Genomic DNA, 19,333 nt, shown 5'->3' on the forward strand with positions numbered 1-19,333 from the left:
AGCCACAGGACAGGATGGGGTCTTAGGGAGTTAGTATAGAGGGGAAAGATCTGATGGCCAGGTTGGGAGGCAGATGAGGAGCCTGGAGTGCTCCTAGGCCAGTGATGGGCAACCTTCTGAGCTTGGTGTGTCAAACTTCGCCAAAAATCTGAGCATAACTCGGGTAGTGTGTCACTTTAAGGAAAAAACATTATTTTGCAAATGTTTCATCCTCAGGAGCAGCAAATGTTTCATCCTTGGCATGCGGCCGCCTCAGTGGCCGCGTGTCATCAGAAATGGCTACGCGTGTCAGTGTTGACACGCGTGTCATAGGTTCGCCATCACTGTCCTAGGCAGAGGTAGAGGAACGCTGAGAAAGCCATTGATTTGATAACCCTAGGTCATTGGAGACCTTGAGAAGAGGGAATTCATTCAGAGGACTGGAGGGACAAGAGCCTGACTGGAGTGGGTTCAAGAGAGAACGGAAGGAAAACAAGTAGAGACAGGGCCACAGATAACTCCTTCAAGGAATTTCACTCTCAAGGAGAGAATAAAAGAGCCATAGCTGGAGAGGGAGGTGGGGTCAAGAGAGGATTTTAAACACGAGACTCTTACAGCAGTGTGTGCAGTGAGGGGAATGATGCAGAAGAGGGGAATGTGATGATGGTGGAGGAGGGAGAACAGCAGCGGCCATGTCCTAGAAGTAGCTAAGGGTGGACTCCTGTTCATTCACCCGCACACTCCTGTCCCTGCTTCATTCCCCTTACACCTGCGCTGGGAGGTGTGTGGGGGGAGGGCGGCAAAGTAGGGACTCGGACACACTCCCAGCGGAGGTGCCTCCTGTTCTAGGTGCCAGGATACAGCCCATCCCACATTGTCCACGCTGTACGGTGTCCACGCTGAGCCGTGGTCGCAGGGCAGCGGGCTGCTCACTGCCCCGGGGTCAGCGGGTGGGAGTGAGGGCAGGGGCACAGGTCAGGCTCAGCGTCCAGCCAAGGATCCCCTCCGTTTCCATCCGCTCCTGCCATTATTGTCTGCCTTCGCGGAGCCAGTGTTCTCCAAACCTAGCTTCCAGTTCCCTGGTTCCCCCCTCATAACTCCGCTACGATATGTGCCCCCCACCAAGTCCCTCCGATTTAGAAATTCTGGAGCCGCCGATGTCTGAGCCTTACCCCAAACAATACCTGTCCTCACCGCGGCCCTGCGAAGCGGGTATTACTGTCCCATTTTTCCGAGGAGGAAATTAATGTTCAGAGACAATTGTCTCCGAAGGTTGCTTTTTTTGCACTCGGCCAGCGGGAGGCGCAAGCTGCTGGGCGAGCGGCTTCGCGAAGCCAAGGCCCCGCCCCACGGAGGGGACGTGGGCGGGCCGTGCTTTCCAGCGCAAAGCGTGATCGGACTTCGTGATTGGGCGAGGCGAAAGGATTGGGTGGGGCTTCCCGTGGCGGGAGAGGCCGCCGGTGGGAGGGGCTTCCCTTGGGCGTGGCCTCAGACACCGCCCCTTTCCGTGGCCTCAAAGCGGACGGCGGCTGCGGGGGCGGGGCCAGAACACGGCGGCCGATCCCAAGGCGGCTCTTTGGAGCCCGCCGTCGAGCAGTGCCCCGGTGGGGCAGAACAGGTACAGGCGGCCGCAGGGGCAGCTGGGGCTGGGTCAGGCAGGGGCCAGGGGGCTTCTAGGGACCACAGAGGGCTGTAGTGGTCGTGGCCAGCGCTGAGCTTCCTCCCGCGGGCCCGGGCTCCTGCCCCTGCCCCCGCCTCCGCCCCCGCCTTCCTGCGGCGAAGCCGGCTGCGGCTAGGCAGATCGGCGCCTGCGCTGATTCCTGCGCCTGGGACTCGGTCGCGGCACAGGACTTGGGCGGGGGGCCAGGGGGAAACTGAGTCACATCTGGATGGTAGCAGGCCGTTATGGAAGGTACCACCTCCACTGCGCTCCGGGATGAATTCCCTTACCGGCCACGCTTTGGGGTCCCAACCCCCACCGATCTCCGCCGGGATCGCGCCCCCGCCGCCGCCCCCTCCCCCCTTAGCGCCTAGAGATGTCCCATCATGGCTCCCAGGAGCCTCGACTAGTCCCGGAATGACTAGGACCCGCTCCAGCCGCCTCCCTTCCCACCCCTCCCCCCTGAGTCCCGAGCCCCCGGGTGCTCCCTCCGCTGGCTCTGCACAGTGTCAGCTTACACGCCTTATATAGCCCGACCAGGCTTCAGCCGCGGCCTGCCTGCCGGGACCTGGGGGCGGGGGAGAGGAACGCCGGCCCCTGACTCACCCCGCTGTCCGAGACTCCAAGTTGGCTTGGGGGGAGGTCGTGCCACTAGCTCTGGATGCAAAGAACTTCAAGCCTGGATGCTGGCTCTCCTCACCCTCCCAGTCCCTGGAGGAGGGGGGTTTGCCCCTGTCTTTCCCGCAGCACAGCCAAACCTGACTAGGTGCTTGCCTACGGGGGACCTGGGTGTGCTCCGTGTCTGTCCCTGCCTGCCTGGCACCAGTCCAAGGCTGGTGTCCGGAGCTGTGCCTACCTGCCCTACCATGCGGGCTACTCACCTTTCTCTTCTCTCAGGGGCAGGCACCATGGACTCCTTCAAGGTGGTGCTGGAGGGACCAGCCCCTTGGGGCTTTCGGCTGCAAGGGGGCAAGGACTTCAATGTGCCCCTCTCCATCTCCCGGGTGAGCCTATACCAGGAGTCTTTGGGTGCTCAGGTCTCCTGTGGATGATGGAAGGAATTGGAGCCAGGGCCAAAAACCAGGAGGTGTCCAGGTCCAGAGGGGGGGGCACTTGTTACAAGGACTTCTAACTAGGTGGATGCTAGGAGGGGCTTCCCCAGCACTGCACTACCTGGTGCCATTCCACAAAGCTCCTGGGGCCACCTCTGAGGCCCCTTCTGCAGGAGGGGACCTGAGGTCTCTAGGAAGCGGGTAAGCTGCTTGAGGGAGCAATACAATACTTGTTGCCAGGCCCCGGGCAGGGTATTGACTGCAAGATCTCACTACAGCCTCATGGCCACCCAGGAAATAGCCATTATCACCTGTTTTTCAAGTGAGGGACCTCAGGGCTGAATTGGAAGGGCTCCTTTGGAGATTCCTTGGCCAAGCAGGGATTAGAATTCAGGCCCTGGGATGGCTGCAGTTTGGGTGGGTGGGGTTGTTTCTCCAGCCTATCTGAGGACTTCCATTCCCATCCACTGCAGTGGCCTTTGACCCCAAGTAGGTGTGGAATGGGCTCTAGGGTTCTGACTTCAGCCCCTGAGAGCCTGCCCTGGGCGGGGTGGGGTTGCGGGCTGGCTCCTCCCTGCGGCAGGGGGATTGCCTTATAAGCCCAAGAATGCAGCCCCACACTGGGATGAACAACTGGTGGCAGGCCTCTGCAGAGCCAAAAATGGCCGGCCTAGGTCTGGACCCCTGAACCACATTGGTGGCTGCCTCAGCTAGTGACCGCCAGGCCATGGCTCCAGTTGTAGGGTCAATTGTGGTGTACAGAGAACAAACTGCCTGCCCAGGGACAGTGAGGCCAGCCCTTGGGCTGGTGTCTCTGACTGTGGTCTAGGGGTTAGGAGGGGGTGGGGAATTTCTGTGCCCAATCCGCCTGCCCAGAGAGGCCCACCCAGGCACCCGGTGGACAGGCAGCTGTTGGCAGGAAGCCCAGGACAAGCACTGCCCAGAGGGGGTCAGAAGGTTGTCCAGGCACTGCCCAGCCTGAGAGGGGCCGTAAGGTGGAGTCTGTCTGTGGGTGTTGGGCTTGATGGCCAGGGCAGGGAGGTGGTCACTGTTTTCCCCACAAATCTTTCCTCCGTTTCCCCTGAAAACTGCCCTGCCAGCAGGGTAGCTAAGGGCAGTGGTCCTCCTACCATACACCGCCCCCCCATACAATCCTCAAGCCTTGCAGCCATGAAAACCTACCCTACATCCCCTCCCTGGAAAAGTGCTGGCCACTGTGGCTGAGGAGCCTTGGGTCTTAGTTTTTCATTGGTGAGGATGGGCAGCATAGTAGCCTGGGGGTTGGACTTCCAGATGTGGCCTGTTGGGGGTACTCTTGGCTCCTTTGTCAGCAGCCCTAGCATGTGGATGAGGCCACCAGTTAATCCCAGCCCCATAGTTGGACCTGGGCCCTAGTGAGTGGGTGGGTAGGTGGGTGGGGTGGTCTTTTCTGAGCGGGCCGCCCTCTCCCTCTCCCCTGACCCCAGCATGGAGGGAGGAGGGAGGGGCTAGGGCTGGCTGTGGGCCCAGGCCTGGGAGATGAGGTAATGTCTGGGACTGGGGGGTTGGGCTGCTCAGTGGAGCCCTCAGGCTGACTCACCCCTTACCCCATGCAGTGTCCAGCCCCTCTGGCTCTTTTCCCCTCCTTGGTCCCTCTGGCCTCCTTGCTTCTCTTTCCAGCCATCCCCCGCCCCCTTCCTGCCCTCCCAGCTCTCATGCTTTTCTCTCCACCTCACTGACACCGCCCCTATCCCTCATGTGCTTCCTGTCCTCGCTCCCACTGTTAGGAAGGAAGTTGTCCCAACTCTGGGAGCCAGCTGCTCCTGCCCACCCCAAAACCCCCACCTCAGGCTCATTCCAAACCTCCCAGGAGCCAGCCCTGTGGGTAGGGAGTGGCTGCACCAGGTTTCCCTTCTACTGACTCACCATGACCTTGAGTAAGTCACTTCCCTTCAAGGGCGTTACTTCCCTGTGCCCATTGTAAGGGGCTGGATTGAACTAAAGGTGACAGGGAATCCAGGCTCAGCCAAGGAATCAGGGAGTTTTTCCAGGTAGGCTGACTCTGAGTTGGGCCCCAGCACTCACCAGAGTTGGCCTGGTGTAGTGGAGCCTTAGAGTCGGGTCTGGGCCCTACCTCCTGCTAGCTGGGCAACTTGAGGCAAATTACTTAACCTCTCTGTTTTCCCATGTATGAAATGGGTATAATCTCAGACTCTTTTCCACAGGGTTGTTGGAGGATTCAGTGTCAGTATGTGGCAATACTAGGTGCTCAATAAATGGAAGCTGTATTCTTACCACTTAGCAGGTGAAGAAGGAGTCACCCATGTCTTACCCTTCAAACCTCCCAAGCATGAAACAGAACCATCAAACCCATCTCTCCCTTATTCCAATGTTGTCAGTCTCTGCATCTGGTCTCTTTGCCTCCCCTTGCTCGGCTTCAACTCAGTCTGTGTGCCTGAGCACCTGAGGAGCCTCCTGTACCTTCTGTACCTTCCAAGCCCTCCAACCCCCAGCTGTGAAGTATGAATCTCCCTTCTAGGTATTCCCCTCAGAAGCCTGATCTATGTCAGGCCCTTTGGCAGCTGGCCAGGCATCCTGGGAGCTTACACCCATGAACAGCAGCACTGCACCTGTCAGGGTTGCTGCTGCTGGACTAGAAGGCTGGGAGGGCCCAGTGGGGTTTGTCAGGGCCACTTCTGTCAGTGACCTGAGAAATAACCATACCCTAGGCCTTCAAGCTGCTAACGGAACCTCCTAACCTCAAGGCCCAGTCCTGGTTCCTTCCCCCCACCTTTGAGGCCTTCATAAGTGGACTCTCACCCCCTGGGTAGCACACACTACTCCTGTCACCAAGACCCACCATTTCTCACAAGTCATCCCTGATGGTCTCAGCCCTTGCTGGGTGACCCTTCCATCCTGTTATTGCTCCTCATTTGCCACAGTAACCAGGGATCCCCAACCAGAGCCCAAAGGATTGGGGAGAGGGTAAGTGGCAATTGAAGGGCATGAAGTGGCACATTTATAGCCAAGAAGCCCCAGCTGACACCATGGGCCTCAGGCATGCATTGTTCACTGGGAACCTGAAGACTATGGAGCCTATTCCAGGCTCTCAGGGGAGCCTGGCAGATCCCTGGTGGTGGTCCCAGCACCCTGTGCACACAAGAGGTCAGTGAGAGCACCCAGGGATGTCAGGAAGGAACTAGCCACGTGCATAAGCCAGAGGACATGTCTGGTAGGTGGAACAGTCTGGGCAAGAAGCCAACTGGAGCTGAGAAGTTTGGGGTTTAACCTGAGGGTGGCAGCTTGTTGACATCATGGCAGTCTCTAGACTGTGGGTAGGGTCATGGAGATGAATAACTAAATAGACTGGGTGATTGTGAAGCTTAGGTGAGCCCCACCCCTCCCAGATCTCTAGTATCCAGCAGCTGAATGAAGAGGCCTCTGGGTTCTGGAAGCGGGCAGCTTAGGCAGGCTGACTGCTGTTGGCCTCAGCTTGGTTGGCAGTCTTATGCTCTGGTGACCCTCCTCTCTCTCTCCACAGCTCACGCCTGGAGGCAAAGCTGCACAGGCTGGGGTAGCTGTTGGTGATTGGGTGCTGAGTATCGATGGGGAGAATGCTGGAGGCCTTACGCACATTGAAGCCCAAAACAAGATCCGAGCCTGTGGGGAGCACCTCAGCCTGGGTCTCAGCAGGTATAAGGGCTCTGACCCACCTGGCAGGTGAGTTGCCTTTGGTCGTGGCTCTCTGTCACCCTTTCCTGTTCTCCTCCAGGGCCCAGACGGCTCAGAGCAAACCTCGGAAGGTAGGCGACAGGGCCTGGGCCATCTGGGGTGGGGTGGGATTGGACTCCCGGCTGGCCTGCTTTCCTTGCACAGCCGCCTCGGTACCCCCTTCCAAGGGTAAGGGGCAGAAGCTGGAGCCTGGGAGAGTGTGGGGAACTGGGAGTTGGGTCAGGGCTACCCCATGCATCTCTGCCTGTCTGTCCACAATACCTCTACCAGCTTGTGCTGCTAGCCGAAATCATTGCTCCCAAATGGGCCCCTTGAAACCTGAGTCACCCCCTCCACTAAAGCTTCATCCAGACGTGTAGGGGCAGGGCTGGAGCACCACTGTCCTCTCTGCACCGGGTGGGGGGGTGGGCACCCCTTCCGCAGCTCTGGCCCAGGCCCCCTCCCATTCCCCCCTCCACCCAGGCCCTGGCCCCTGCCTCGGACCCCCCGCGGTACACCTTTGCACCCAGCACTTCCCTCAACAAGACAGCGCGGCCCTTCGGGGCGCCCCTGCTGGCTGACAGCACCCCACAGCAGAATGGGTATGTTAGTCTTGCCGGCCCACCACCCACGCTAAGTCCACCTGCTAAGCCCACCCATTGCTGCTCTCTCTGCTCTGCACCCCAGCCCCACTGGCACTGTGCGGCAGTGACCCCTGGCGGCCGGGGCGGGGACTGCAGGTTTAGGGTTCCTCCTAGGGTGATATGGCTGCTGCCCAGGCACTGCCCATATGGGAGCTCTGAGCTAGGCAGCGCCCCCTGCTGGCACCCCGGGGTTGGGGTGTGGTGTTGGGCCCACTGAGACTCAGACACTCAGTGCAGCCTTGCCCCGGCCACTCTGACCCCATGCTATCTTTCTTCTTCCCATGTATCTGTCCCTTTTTTCCTTTACCTGTCCCATCTGTCTATTTCCTTCACAGGTGCAGACCCCTGACAAGTCAGTGAGCCCCCTCTGCTTGTCCCTCTCTTCCTTCCTGTTGGCATTCTGGGTGGTGGCCCCTTCCTACCCTGGCTCCCTCTCACTTATCTACCCTACCCCTCATTCACCCAGCAGGGTCCTGGCCTTGCCCTTACCCCCTCTCCCATCACTATAGCCCACATGCATAAATTCCGGGAGGGGCTACCCCACTGGTCACCCCTGGAATGAGGTTCTGAGCCACACCCTCCCCACAGACAGCCGCTCCGACCGCTGGTCCCAGATGCCAGCAAGCAGCGGCTGATGGAGGACACGGAAGACTGGCGGCCACGGCCCGGAACGGGCCAATCCCGTTCCTTCCGCATCCTTGCCCACCTCACGGGCACCGAGTTCAGTAAGTGGCAGCCCAGGGCAGGGCAAACTCTCCTCCTGGCCCCCAGCCTGGACCTAGGCTCAGCCAGAGCTGGCTAGGCACCCTGTGACCCTTTGCCAGGGCTCAGGGCTGGGATGGCCCTCTGTCTTCTCTTGGTCAATGCCTGCCTCTGCTTTCTCAGTGCAAGACCCGGATGAGGAGCACCTGAAGAAGTCAAGGTAAAAGGACAGGCACCCGTCCCTCTTTCTCATCTGCTGCCTCTCCCATTCCAGCCACCACCCTGTGTCTGCTCCTGGGGGTCCCCAGCCAGGGCTCTCCAGACTCCTTTCCTTCCTTCCTTCCTCCTTCCTTTTCTCCCTTCCATCTCTCCTTCCTTCGACTTCCTCCTCCTTCTCTCTCTGCCCCTCAGGGAAAAGTATGTCCTGGAGCTGCAGAGCCCACGCTACACCCGCCTCCGGGACTGGCACCACCAGCGCTCTGCCCACGTGCTCAACGTGCAGTCGTAGCCCGGCGCTGGCTGGCCAGCTGTCCTCTCTGCCTCTCTCTCTCTTCCTCCTGCCCAGGGCACCCCTGGTGCCTCCAGCTTTGGCCTCCCTGGCCCACCTCTTTTCTGCTCCTGTACTGAGCCTCCTGCTGGCCTGGCCCTGGCTGCCCGCCTGGCATAGGGCCCGGCTTCATCTGCCACTGCCTTCCCTCTTTGCCCTCTGGTACTGCTGTCTACCAGGTCTGTGCTGGCTTGGGCATGGAAATAAACACTCAGTCCTCCTTTCTCTGCCTCTGTCTTTGTGGGCTTGGTTTGTATTTTGGGTGTGGGTTACTAGATTGTTTAGATCCATTGTGGGCCCTGCCAGTCTGGGTCTTGGTGGGAGGTGGTACCTGACAAAGAGGGTGCTGCCTTCAGAACTGGATCTTGGGGATGAGGAAGTCCCAAGAGCTTCCCTGGAAGCAAGATCCTTGCTCACCTCCCAGCCCTGTACAACAGATAGGCCGGCTGAAACCTGGCTGGGAGAAGCTGCCTGACCCATCCCTACCTGGTGGGATCTGGAGTCCAGCCCAGCAGCTCACATGCACCCAGGCATCTCCCATGGGCCCAACAGGACTGAGGTTGGGGGGTGGGGTCTTGTTAAGAGACCCAGCCGTGCAGTGCCTTGAATGGCAGATCTTGCAGCCAGGTGCCCAGGACAGAAGCCCCAGTCCCAGCCTCAGCTACATCCCAGGAACCTTGGCCTGGTGAGAGAGAGTGGGCTTGGGCCTGGGGAAGGGTGGGTGGCCTCCAGGTTATGGGGGTGGTGGGTCCCTCCAAGCTGCCTTGGGTTCTATCCCTGTCATTTGGGGTCACTGGGCACCCCCCGGAGCCACTTTCCTTGGCCCTGGCAGGCCCTACCACCCCCAGCCCTACCAGCCGCCCACCCTGGGCTGTGGACCCTGCCTTTGCTGAGCGCTACGCCCCGGACAAGACGAGCACAGTGCTGACCCGGCACAGCCAGCCCGCCACACCCACGCCTCTGCAGAACCGCACCTCCATCGTGCAGGCGGCTGCTGGAGGGGGCACAGGAGGGGGCGGTGGCAGCAATGGCAAGACTCCTGTGTGCCACCAGTGCCACAAGGTCATCCGGTGGGTGCCCTGTTCCTTTCCTGTCCTGATGCCTTGTCCTAGTGTCTTTCTGACCGCTGTTCTCCCATCTGTCTCTCCACTCATCTCAACTGCCATTGCACAGGATACAGATTCAGTTCCCATTTGGAGTGGGGGTAGGAACCTGACCTGGGTCCTCAGATTCTGAATCTTGCATCACTTTCCCCCTCCCCACATCAGTCTTTATCAGCGTCTGCCCCAGTGAAATGGAAGCAAGTGCCAGCGATGCATCAGAGCTCATCCAGAGACTGGCTGCTCTCAGGCAGAGAAGGGCCTGCCCCTCCCAGCCCCTCTGCCTCTCTCCCTCCTATTTGCTTGGTCTCTACTTAGCCTCTGCTCTGCAGACAGGCCCGGGGCCCCTCCTTCTCTGCACTGCTCTCTGGGGTCCAACCGGATCCCAAACCTCCCTCCAGAATCAAAGCACCAGATTCTAGAGGCTTTCTAGTTCTCGGCTCCACCCCTGCTCTTGACTCCTGTCAGCTCTGATGCTCTGCAGAACGTGGGACCTGTGGACCTCGCCCCAGGCCAGATAGAACAGGCAAGCAGGATAGCATCTGCTCAGGTACCCACTGGTCTTCAGGACTCATGGACACTGGGCCTTCTGCCCTGCAGGGCCCCAGTTCCTCAGGCTCATCTCATTGGGCCCAAGCCAGCAGCCCCACCCAGTGTAACCCTCCTCCCTATTCCCACACTGCCCCACTCATGTCATAAAGTGATCCAGCTTCGTTATTCGCCCTGTGTGACCATGAGCAAGTCCTCTCCCAAGCCTGTTTTCTCCCTCCCTTGGGAAATGCAGAGAATGAACTTACCCTTCTAGGCTTCAGAACAGGTGTTCAGTAAACCGCTTGGGCTCGGGCCAGGAGCTCCCACCTCATTTGTATGTCTCCCTCTCACTGCCCTCACCTCCCCCTCAGGGGCCGTTACCTGGTGGCACTGGGTCACGCGTACCACCCCGAGGAGTTTGTGTGCAGCCAGTGTGGGATGGTCCTTGAAGAGGGCGGCTTCTTCGAGGAGAAGGGTGCCATCTTCTGCCCACCCTGCTACGACATGCGCTACGCACCCAGCTGTGCCAAGTGCAAGAAAAAGATCACAGGCGTGAGTGGGGTTGGCAGGTGGGTGGGAAGGTGCGTCTGACCCTGTTGGCATTGAGGGGCTCTACCTGCATGAGCCCTTTCGATCCTTAGTGGCTTGATAAATGGGTTGCTCTGTTGGACTCACTTTGCATTAGCCAGGATCCTTTAAACAATGACCGGAATCCTACTCAAAAGGGCTTGAGCAAGAGTGTATTGGCTCAGCCCTGGCAGGTGTGCTCAGTGGTTAGAGCACTGGCCCATGCACCAAAGGGTTGTGGGTTCGATTCCTGGTCAAGGGCAAGGGCACCTACCTGGGTTGCAGGTTTGATCCCTGGTCCCCAGTTGGACGTGTGCAGGAGGCAAACAATGGATGTTTCTCTCTCTCTCCCTTCCCCTCTTTCTAAAAATCAATGGAAAAAAATATCCTCTGGTGAGGATTAACAACAACAAAAAAACAGTGCATTGGCTCAAATAACTGGCAAGCCCAAGGGGTGCTAAATTTCAGGCCCAGCTGATGGCAGGTCCCGAGGTCATCAGGACTCTTCCTACTACTTGCCTCTATTTTCATTGTTGGCTTCATTCCCAGCTTGCTGTTCCCTAGAAGGCAGCGAAAATGGAGCCACCGCAGCTCCAGGTTACATCTCCAGCTTAGCACTGCAGAGTGAACGTCAGCTTCACTTCTGGGCCAGTTGATGCATCAGGAGTGCCAGTGCCGCTGCTCATCGGCCTGGCTTGCGTCACATGCCCATCTCTGACCCAAGCCCCGTGTCTCGGATTGGCCTGGCCTGGTGACACGGGCCCTGGAGCAGGAGTTGGCCGAGAATGGGGGAAGACTGGTTCCCTGAATTGAAACTAGCAAAACGTTCCCCGAAGAAGGGAAGTGCATGTGGATCAGGTTGAAACAAGCTGTGGCTGTGGCATTGCACTTGACTGCAATGACAGAAAAGCCCACTGGAGAGATTTAGGCTGGAGGGGTTATATTTAATCATAAAAATTGCAGGTCTGGAATAGCGGCTTAAGGATGCCTTTAGGCTTTCCCTGCCTTTTTGCTCCAAAATCCTTAGCCTATAGACATTTGTTCCCAAACTTATCCTATCATGGTTGCCAGGTGACTGTGCAAGGCCCTGGCCTTATATTCTTGCTGCAGACAGAAAGGAGGCAGAGGGGCAAATGGTATTTTTTTTAATGAAGTTTTGCCTTTTAACCTGGAAGGAAAACCAGGAATGTGCATCTTTATCTCCGTAGTTAAAGATGCCACAGAGCAAACTCATAAGAGAGGAAGACAAAAGAGAAGGGGGTTATTTGTGACAGTCTTGAGAGGCTGTTCTACAGTGTCTGCACCCCTAATGTATGAGAAAATGAGGCCTCTGAGAGATGACTTGGTGTGCTTGAAGGACACAGGACTATTGAGTGGCAAAGCCAGAAACTCACACTCAAAAACTTGTGATTTAAAATCTTAGTCTTACCACTGAGACTACACACACGGCATAGCCTGGCCAGGTTTCCTGCAGGGCAACCGAGCTGCCACTGGAGCTGGCTAGGGACTTAGGTCAGCACATGTCATGGCGAAGGGTGATGGGCTGCCTGCCTTCCCCCATCAGTTCTCTTTGTTAAGTGTGGCAGTGAGCCCCATGCTGGGGACACCTTGTGAAGAGACAGGAGTTCACACTGGGGAAGGGAATGCGGAGGGTATCGGGCTGAAGGCAGAGCCAGGGAGAAGGGTACAGAACAAACAGAGATGACAAGCTGAGGGGGTTACTGTTGTATATTTATGGAAACCGAAGTCCAGAAAGGAGCAAGAGGCTTCACAAAGTGGGGGAACGAGTTGGGAACAGCCTCAGGCCCAGCTGACTCCAGCTTGGGCTCTTCCTGTCACTCATGCTTCTTATTTCTGGGTCCAGAGACAGAGCTGCCACAGGTAGCCAGAGAGCTCTGTGGTGATACTCATATTAGGTTACCGTGATTGCAAGTGGTAGAAAATTCAAAATGATGGCAGCTTATTTCTCACCTAAGAAAGCCCAGCCTGGCTGGTGTGGCTCTGTGGTTGAGTGTCAACCTATGAACCAGGAGGTCACGGTTTGATTCCCAGTCAGAGCACATGCCCAGGTTGCGGGCTTGATCCCCAATGGGGGGCGTGTAAGAGGTAGTGGATCAGTGATTTTCTTATCATTGATGTTTCTGTCTCTCCCTCTTCTTTCCTCTCGCTGAATAATTAAAAGCATATTTTTTTAAAGTCCAGAGGTGGGCAGCCCAGGACTGGTAGATCCAGGCTCCTAGATCTTGTTACTCGGCCATTGTCTGCACAGGTTTACTTACCACTGACAGCCCATGGCTTTGGGCCTCAGCCAAAATCTTCATGTTCCAGCCAGCATGACATTCGAAGGGAGGGGGGGATGGGAGGCCCATGGCAGCTGTCTTTAGAAGATGCTGCCACCCAGCCCTCTGCTTCCATCCCATTGGCCAGAACTCAGTCATATGACCCCACTGGGCTTCAAGGGAGGCTACTGTCCATGTGGGGCAGCCATGTGACCAGCAAAAAGAGGTTCCATCATTAGATGGGAGAATGGACATTATCACAGTCTTCGTCATTATAGTGACAGTTCATGTGGCACTTACTGTGTGTAGGCATCCAGCTTCACAATCATATGAAGTCAGTTGGGTTATTTCTTTCTGATAGACGAGGGAGTTTTGTCCAAGGTCACAGCCATTTCCCTGCCAGAATAGGCCACCTCCATTTGACTCTTCTGGAAAATGGGCTGGATCCCAGGATCTCTTGAGCTGGGCATCTGGATTTTCTGCTGGTATTACACTGCACCCTCCTCCTGCCCCCTCCCTCCGAGTCCTAGGTGGGCAGGTTTATCACCCAGGCCACAGATGAGGAGCTGAGGCTCACAGAACAGGCTGAATCCTGGGTTCTGGAGTGAGCTTTGATGGCAAACTCTGCTCCTGCCCTGGCCCAGGCTGGTGGTTCCACAGAGTGGCCCTGCAGCCTCAGCTTCCCCTCTTGTAGGGATTCCAGGGCCTGATAGACCCTAAGGAGCATCCTCACCCTCGATGGGATAGGAGGCTGACCTCCCCAACCTGCCATGGGCTGTGTAGCCTGCCTGCGCCCAGCGCTGAAGACTTGCGTCCTCAAAGCTCAGTGTGGAGAATGAGGAGAGGCACAGGGCAATTAAATAGTTCCAGAGGAGCTGGAGGGAGCTCTGGAGGATGGGGGGACACATAAGGAAGAACCCATTCTGATCTGGGACCCCATGCTCTCAAGGCTCACCACTCACCACCAGCCTCCCTCACCCTGGTAATCCAGCCACAGGTGCTTTTCTCCCCCACCCCTCCCCTTCAGGGCCTTTGCACAGGTGTCCTCTGGCAGGAACACTAGCATTCTCTACCTCATTCTCATCTGGGACTCAGGATTTTCTCAGGAACGCCTTTCTTGATGCCCACCCTTCCCACCAGGCTAGACACTGCACAATTTACCCACTACCCCCAGTCCTTTTGTACCACGTCTTCCCCAGGTACGAATATGGGCTGGGACTGGGCTGCTTTATTCATGCTGTATTTTTAAATTTTTTTAACATATTTTTATTTCAGAGAGGAATGGAGAGGGAGAGACAGAAACATCAATGATGATTGAATCATTGATCTGCTGCCTCCTACACGCCCCACACTTGGGATCCAGCTTGCAACCCGGGCATGTGTCCTGACCGGGAATCGAACCACGACTTCCTACTTCATAAGTTGATGCTCAACACCGGCTGGGCTGTTCACGCTTTATACTGTGCCCTTATGTAGGAGGTGGTCAGTAAACACTTGAAGGAGTGGCCTCTAACTTGAACTTAAAATGTGTAGGTATTAGTTCAGCCAGTGTTGCTTAGTGGTTGAGTGTCAACCCATGAACCAGGAGGTTCTCGGTCAGGGTACTTGCCTGGGTTGCTGGCTTGATCCCCAGCCAGGGTGTGCAGGAGGCAGCTGATCAGCGATTCTCATTAATGTTTCTCTCCCTCTCCCTTCCTCTCTCTGAAATCAATAAATAAATATAAAAACATATTTTTTAAAAATGGGTAGGAATTAGCTTGGAGAAGGATCAGGGACAGTGCTGCAGGCAGAAGGAATAGCTTGTGTTACAAGGCGACATCCGGGAAAGTGTGAGATGAGGTGGAAGAGGTGGCAGGCGCTGTGTTAGGAGTTTGGAGTTGGGGGAGGCTGGTGAGGTCAGGTGTGCCTCAGCAAGCCTCCCAGGCAGGCAGAGACACCTAGGTTGGGGGTGGGGGTGGGGGGACTGCTGGGGTCAGGGGCTTGGGGGTGGGAGAAGCAGACAGATTTAGGAAACTAGGGGTAAGATATTCAGTACTGCTCACAGGTCCTTGTGAATACCAGCAGAAGCCTGCCTTCCTGCCATGTACCCACTGGGCCCAGCTGTGGGCCCCCACATCCTGCTGGAGCCCCTGTCCTGTCCTAGGCAGTGGGAAGAGCCAGCTTTGGAGTCAACCAGATGGGCACAAAACCCATTTCTGCCGTCTTTGGGGGGCATGTTGCTTTCTCTGGGCAGTGAGTCCTGCCCGGGTGCTTGTGATGTGATATAAGATGTGACATAGACATTGTGGAGGGCAGAGATGGTATATCTGAGACCTAGACACGAGCCACACTCAGATAGAGCTTGGTCCACACTCTTCCATTTTTGTTTTATTATTATTTTTTTAAATCCTCATCTGGGGATATTTTTCCATTGATTTTTAGAGAGTGTGGAAGAGAGGGAGAAAGACAGAAATATCGATATGAGAGAAACACATTGATTGGTTGCCTCCTTGCACCAGCCCTGACCAGGGCCCAGGCCAGGGCGGGGTGGGGGGCGGCGGGGAGGGAGGGGGAAACCTGAAACCAAGATATATGCCCTTGCCCTAGACAGTTTGGCTCAGTAGATAGAGTGTTGGCCTGCAGACTGAAGGGTCCCAGGTTCAATTCCGGCCAAGGGCACATGCCCGGGTTGCCGGCTCGATCCCCCCGAGTAGGGGATGTACAGGAGGCAGCCAATCAATTATTTTCTCTCATCATTGATTTTTCTAACTCTCTCCCTTCCTCTCTGAAATCAATAAAAAATATGTATTAAAAATAAAAAAGATACATGTCCTTGACTGGAATCGAACCTAGGACCCTTTGGTCTGCAGGCTGACGCTCTATCCACTGAACCAAACCAGCTAGGGCCACTCTTCCATTTTTAAATAAATGTATGAACCCATGTTATCAGAGTGGGCCTCATGGAGGAGGTGCCATTTGTGCAGAAACTTGAAAGAGGTGAGGGCTGAACCTTGCAGATACCAGGGCGGCAGAGCAATCCAGGCAGAGGGGACAGCTGGTGTGAAGCCCCAAGATGGTGTGTGGTGCATTGACCACCGGCGAGAGTCTATGTAGAGGCAGCAGAGGGACAGGGGCTAGACCTGCTGGCCTCTGGGCCCATCACAGGGCTCTGGCTTTTGCTCAGAGAAATGTGGAGCAGGCAGGGATTCCAGCAGAGGGATGTGGCCTGGCTCAGGTTAACATCAGTCTGTAGGAGCAGAGGGAGAAGTGCAGAGGCTGGTTTTATGGGGTCACCTCGCCAGAGATGTAAGGCTCACACCCTGCACCAGGGAGGCTGTGAGCAGTGGTCAGGATCTGGATGCATCGTGAAGGTGGGCCCAACAGGATTCCCTAGTGGACCTGATACAGGGTGTGAGAGGGGAATTTGGCCTGTGTAGGTGGAAGGATAAGTTGCCAAAAATGGAGGTGAGGACAGCTGTGGGAGGAGCAGATTAGGGGTACGGAGATTGGGAGCCGAGCTTTGAACATGCCAAGTCAGAGGCATAGTGGACATCACTAGGAGACCTCAGGGTAGGAGATAGGGAGTGGGAGGGAAATGTCACATTTACCGTGGGAAGGAGTGGGCTGAGCTGCCAGTTGACTGTCACCTCCTCCCAGGAAATCATGCATGCCCTGAAGATGACTTGGCACGTGCATTGCTTCACCTGCGCAGCCTGCAAGACACCCATTCGGAACAGGGCCTTCTACATGGAAGAAGGGGTGCCCTACTGTGAGCGAGGTAAGAAATAGCGGGGAGGGCTGCCCAGCTGGTGTTGCTCAGTGGTTGAGCATCGACCCCTGAACCAAGAAATCCTAGGTTCGATTCCCAGTTAGGGCACATGCCTGGGGTTGCAAGTTTGATCCCCAGTAGGGGGCGAGCAGGAGGTAGCCAATAGATGTGATGTTTTTCATCGGTGTTTCTATCTCTCTCCCTTCTTCTCTCTCTAAAATCAATAAAAACAGCCCTTGCTGGTTTGGCTCAGTGGATAGAGCGTTGACCTGCAGACTGAAGGGTCCCAGGTTCGATTCTGGTCAAGGGCACATGCCTGGGTTGCAGGCTCAATCCCCAGTAGGGGGTGTGCAGGAGGCAGCCGATCGATGATTCTCTCTTGTCATTGATGCTTCTATCTCTCTCTCTCCCTCTCCCTTCCTCTCTGAAATCAATAAAAATATCCTATATAATAAATTAACCCTCACGTCCTCACAAAGATGGCTGCCAATGACCAGGTCTGCAGGGGCTGCAGGGGGGTTAGCGAGGGACGACCAAACAGCTGAACAGCAGGCTGTGTGCGGCGACCAGGCCGGCAGGGGGCGGGGGCAGTTGGGGGTGACCAGGCCAGCATGGGGAGCAGTTGGGGGCTACCGGGCCGGCAGGGGAGGGCAGTTAGGGGCGACCAGGCTGGCAGAGGGGGGCAGTAAGAGGTGACCAGGCCAGTGGGAGGGGGCAGTGAGGGGTGACCAGGCCGCGGGGGGGGCAGTTGGGGGCAACCAGGCTGGCAGGGAAGGGGCAGTTGGGGGCGACCAGGCCAGCAGGGGGCCGATTAGGTTGGCAGGGGGGGACAGTTAGGGGTGACCAGCAGGCAGGCAGGTGAGCCATTAGGAGCCAGCAGTTCAGGATTGTGAGAGGGATGTCTGACTGCCGGGGACCGGGCCTAAACCAAGGGGTCCCGGATTGGAGAGGGTGCAGGCTAGGCTGAAGGGACACCCTCCCTCCCCGCCCCCGTGCACAAATTTCGTGCACCGGGCCTCTAGTATTTAAATAAATAAGTCAATAAAATCAAAAACATCTTTAAAAAAAGAAATAAGGGGCAGGGCCAGGCGAAAGGGGCGTGGCCAATGCAGGTGAGAACCCAGCTCCTTCTTCCTCTTTGCCTCCATCCCTCTCAGACTATGAGAAGATGTTTGGCACAAAATGCCGAGGCTGTGACTTCAAGATCGACGCTGGGGACCGCTTCCTGGAGGCCCTGGGCTTCAGCTGGCATGACACGTGCTTTGTGTGTGCGGTGAGTGCCCCCGCAGTCTTGGGTTCCACCCCAGCACCCTGTGGTCTTCACCAGCTTTCCTGCTTCACCACTGCCTGCCTCTGGGATCCATGAGAGGTTGGGAAGGGGCTTTTCCGGCTACCCCCAACCCCAATGACTAGACCCTGGCTGTCCCCAGATATGTCAGATCAACCTGGAAGGAAAGACTTTCTACTCCAAGAAGGACAAACCCCTTTGCAAGAGCCATGCCTTCTCCCACGTGTGAGCCTTCCAACCCACTGCTGCCTCTCCCTGCCCAGCGGAAGGGGTCACTGTTTCTGGAGTCATCCCACCAGATTTCTGGGTAGGGTTGGCAAAGGTCACCCCAACCCCGACCCCTGGCCCGAGCCTGGGGTTCCCTGGGCCCTGCCTCACCCCCTTTATCTCCCTCACTCCCTCCACCACCATTGCACACGGTGCTGGCCGCACGGCCCCTGTTCACATCCAGTGCCACAATAAACCTGTATCCAGTTGTGTGCTGTGTGCGCTTCCTCCCTCTGCATGAGGAATGGTGGGATTGGAGGCACGTATCAGGGTAGAGATTAAACTGGTTTCTTAGGGCTAACCATCCTAGTGGTCCTTGTGATGGGGACAAGGAGGGCTCTTGGTCAGCCGGAGGAGAGGAAGGGGGATTCCATGTGCTAGGCCAAGGTACCCACAGAGGGGAGGGCCGGATCATGGTCCAGCCTGGCGTGGAGGTCAGAGAAGAGTTGAAATGGGAGGCTCACTTCTGCCTGGTACCTTGACACCTGGAGACTCTGGTGTTGGCCCTACCTATGTGGGGGCTCTTGCTTCTTACTGGTGCCCTCCTCCACCCTAAGGGGATTGTCATCGCTCCGGTCCTAAGCCTGGACTGGAAAGGAACTGGAGAGAGGGCCCAAACTAGGCCAGGACAATGCAGCATATCCATGACCACCTGTCCTTCAGGCTCCTGGGCATGAACATCTGAAGTTGGTGTTCTCAAAAACTTGGGCCCCTCCCCTTTAAGAGTAGAGAAGGGTCTGTTCTCTTGAGGACCCTGGGCAATGATTACAGGGCTTCCTGTGTTATTTTCTTTCTTTTAAAAAAAAAATAAATAAATATATTTTTTATTGATTTTTTTACAGAGAGGAAGGGAGAGGGATAGAGAGAAACATCGATGAGAGAGAAACATCATTCAGCTGCCTCCTGCACACCTCCTACTGGGGATGTGCCCGCAACCAAGGTACATGCCCTTGACTGGAATCGAACCTGGGACCCTTCAGTCCGCAGGCCGACGCTCTATCCACTGAGCCAAACCAGTTAGGGCTCCTGTGTTATTTTCATGTCTTGTCAGTGCCCTGCGCATAGTGGAAGGCCAAAAAATGTTTGTTGAGAGACTGAATGAGGTGCCTGTGAAACATTTAGGAGACATTCAGGGAGCAGCTGAAGATTCAAGTCTGGATTCACCTTGGATTCAATTCTGGAATGAGTTTGGGACAGTCTGGGGCAGTCATCACAGATGCTTCTAATTGATGCCTATGGATGGCTGGGAGCTGGACCCAGGCAGGTCTACCAAGAGAAA

At 56.4% G+C, this 19,333-nt stretch overlaps 1 protein-coding gene across 2 annotated transcripts; it reads left to right on the forward strand.

The window, feature by feature from the left end:
* Nucleotides 1-1,498: 1,498 nt before the first annotated feature.
* Nucleotides 1,499-18,264, forward strand: PDLIM7 (PDZ and LIM domain 7). Of its 2 annotated transcripts, XM_054717775.1 has the most exons (13): nucleotides 1,499-1,597; nucleotides 2,537-2,643; nucleotides 6,212-6,363; nucleotides 6,443-6,473; nucleotides 6,865-6,983; nucleotides 7,614-7,750; nucleotides 7,911-7,947; nucleotides 8,898-8,959; nucleotides 9,107-9,344; nucleotides 10,277-10,457; nucleotides 16,388-16,508; nucleotides 17,657-17,772; nucleotides 17,930-18,264. In XM_054717775.1, exons 2-13 carry the CDS (start codon nucleotides 2,548-2,550, stop codon nucleotides 18,014-18,016), a joined length of 1,377 nt encoding a protein of 458 aa, XP_054573750.1. In that variant the 5' UTR covers nucleotides 1,499-1,597; nucleotides 2,537-2,547; the 3' UTR covers nucleotides 18,017-18,264. The 2 variants fall into 2 exon arrangements, with proteins under 2 accessions (XP_054573750.1, XP_054573749.1); XM_054717774.1 differs by lacking the exons at nucleotides 6,443-6,473; nucleotides 6,865-6,983 and having other exon boundaries at nucleotides 6,212-6,390.
* The last annotated feature ends 1,069 nt before the right edge of the window (nucleotides 18,265-19,333 follow it).

This window comes from Eptesicus fuscus, chromosome 6 (genome assembly GCF_027574615.1).
Source record: "Eptesicus fuscus isolate TK198812 chromosome 6, DD_ASM_mEF_20220401, whole genome shotgun sequence".
Taxonomy (NCBI): domain Eukaryota; kingdom Metazoa; phylum Chordata; class Mammalia; order Chiroptera; family Vespertilionidae; genus Eptesicus; species Eptesicus fuscus.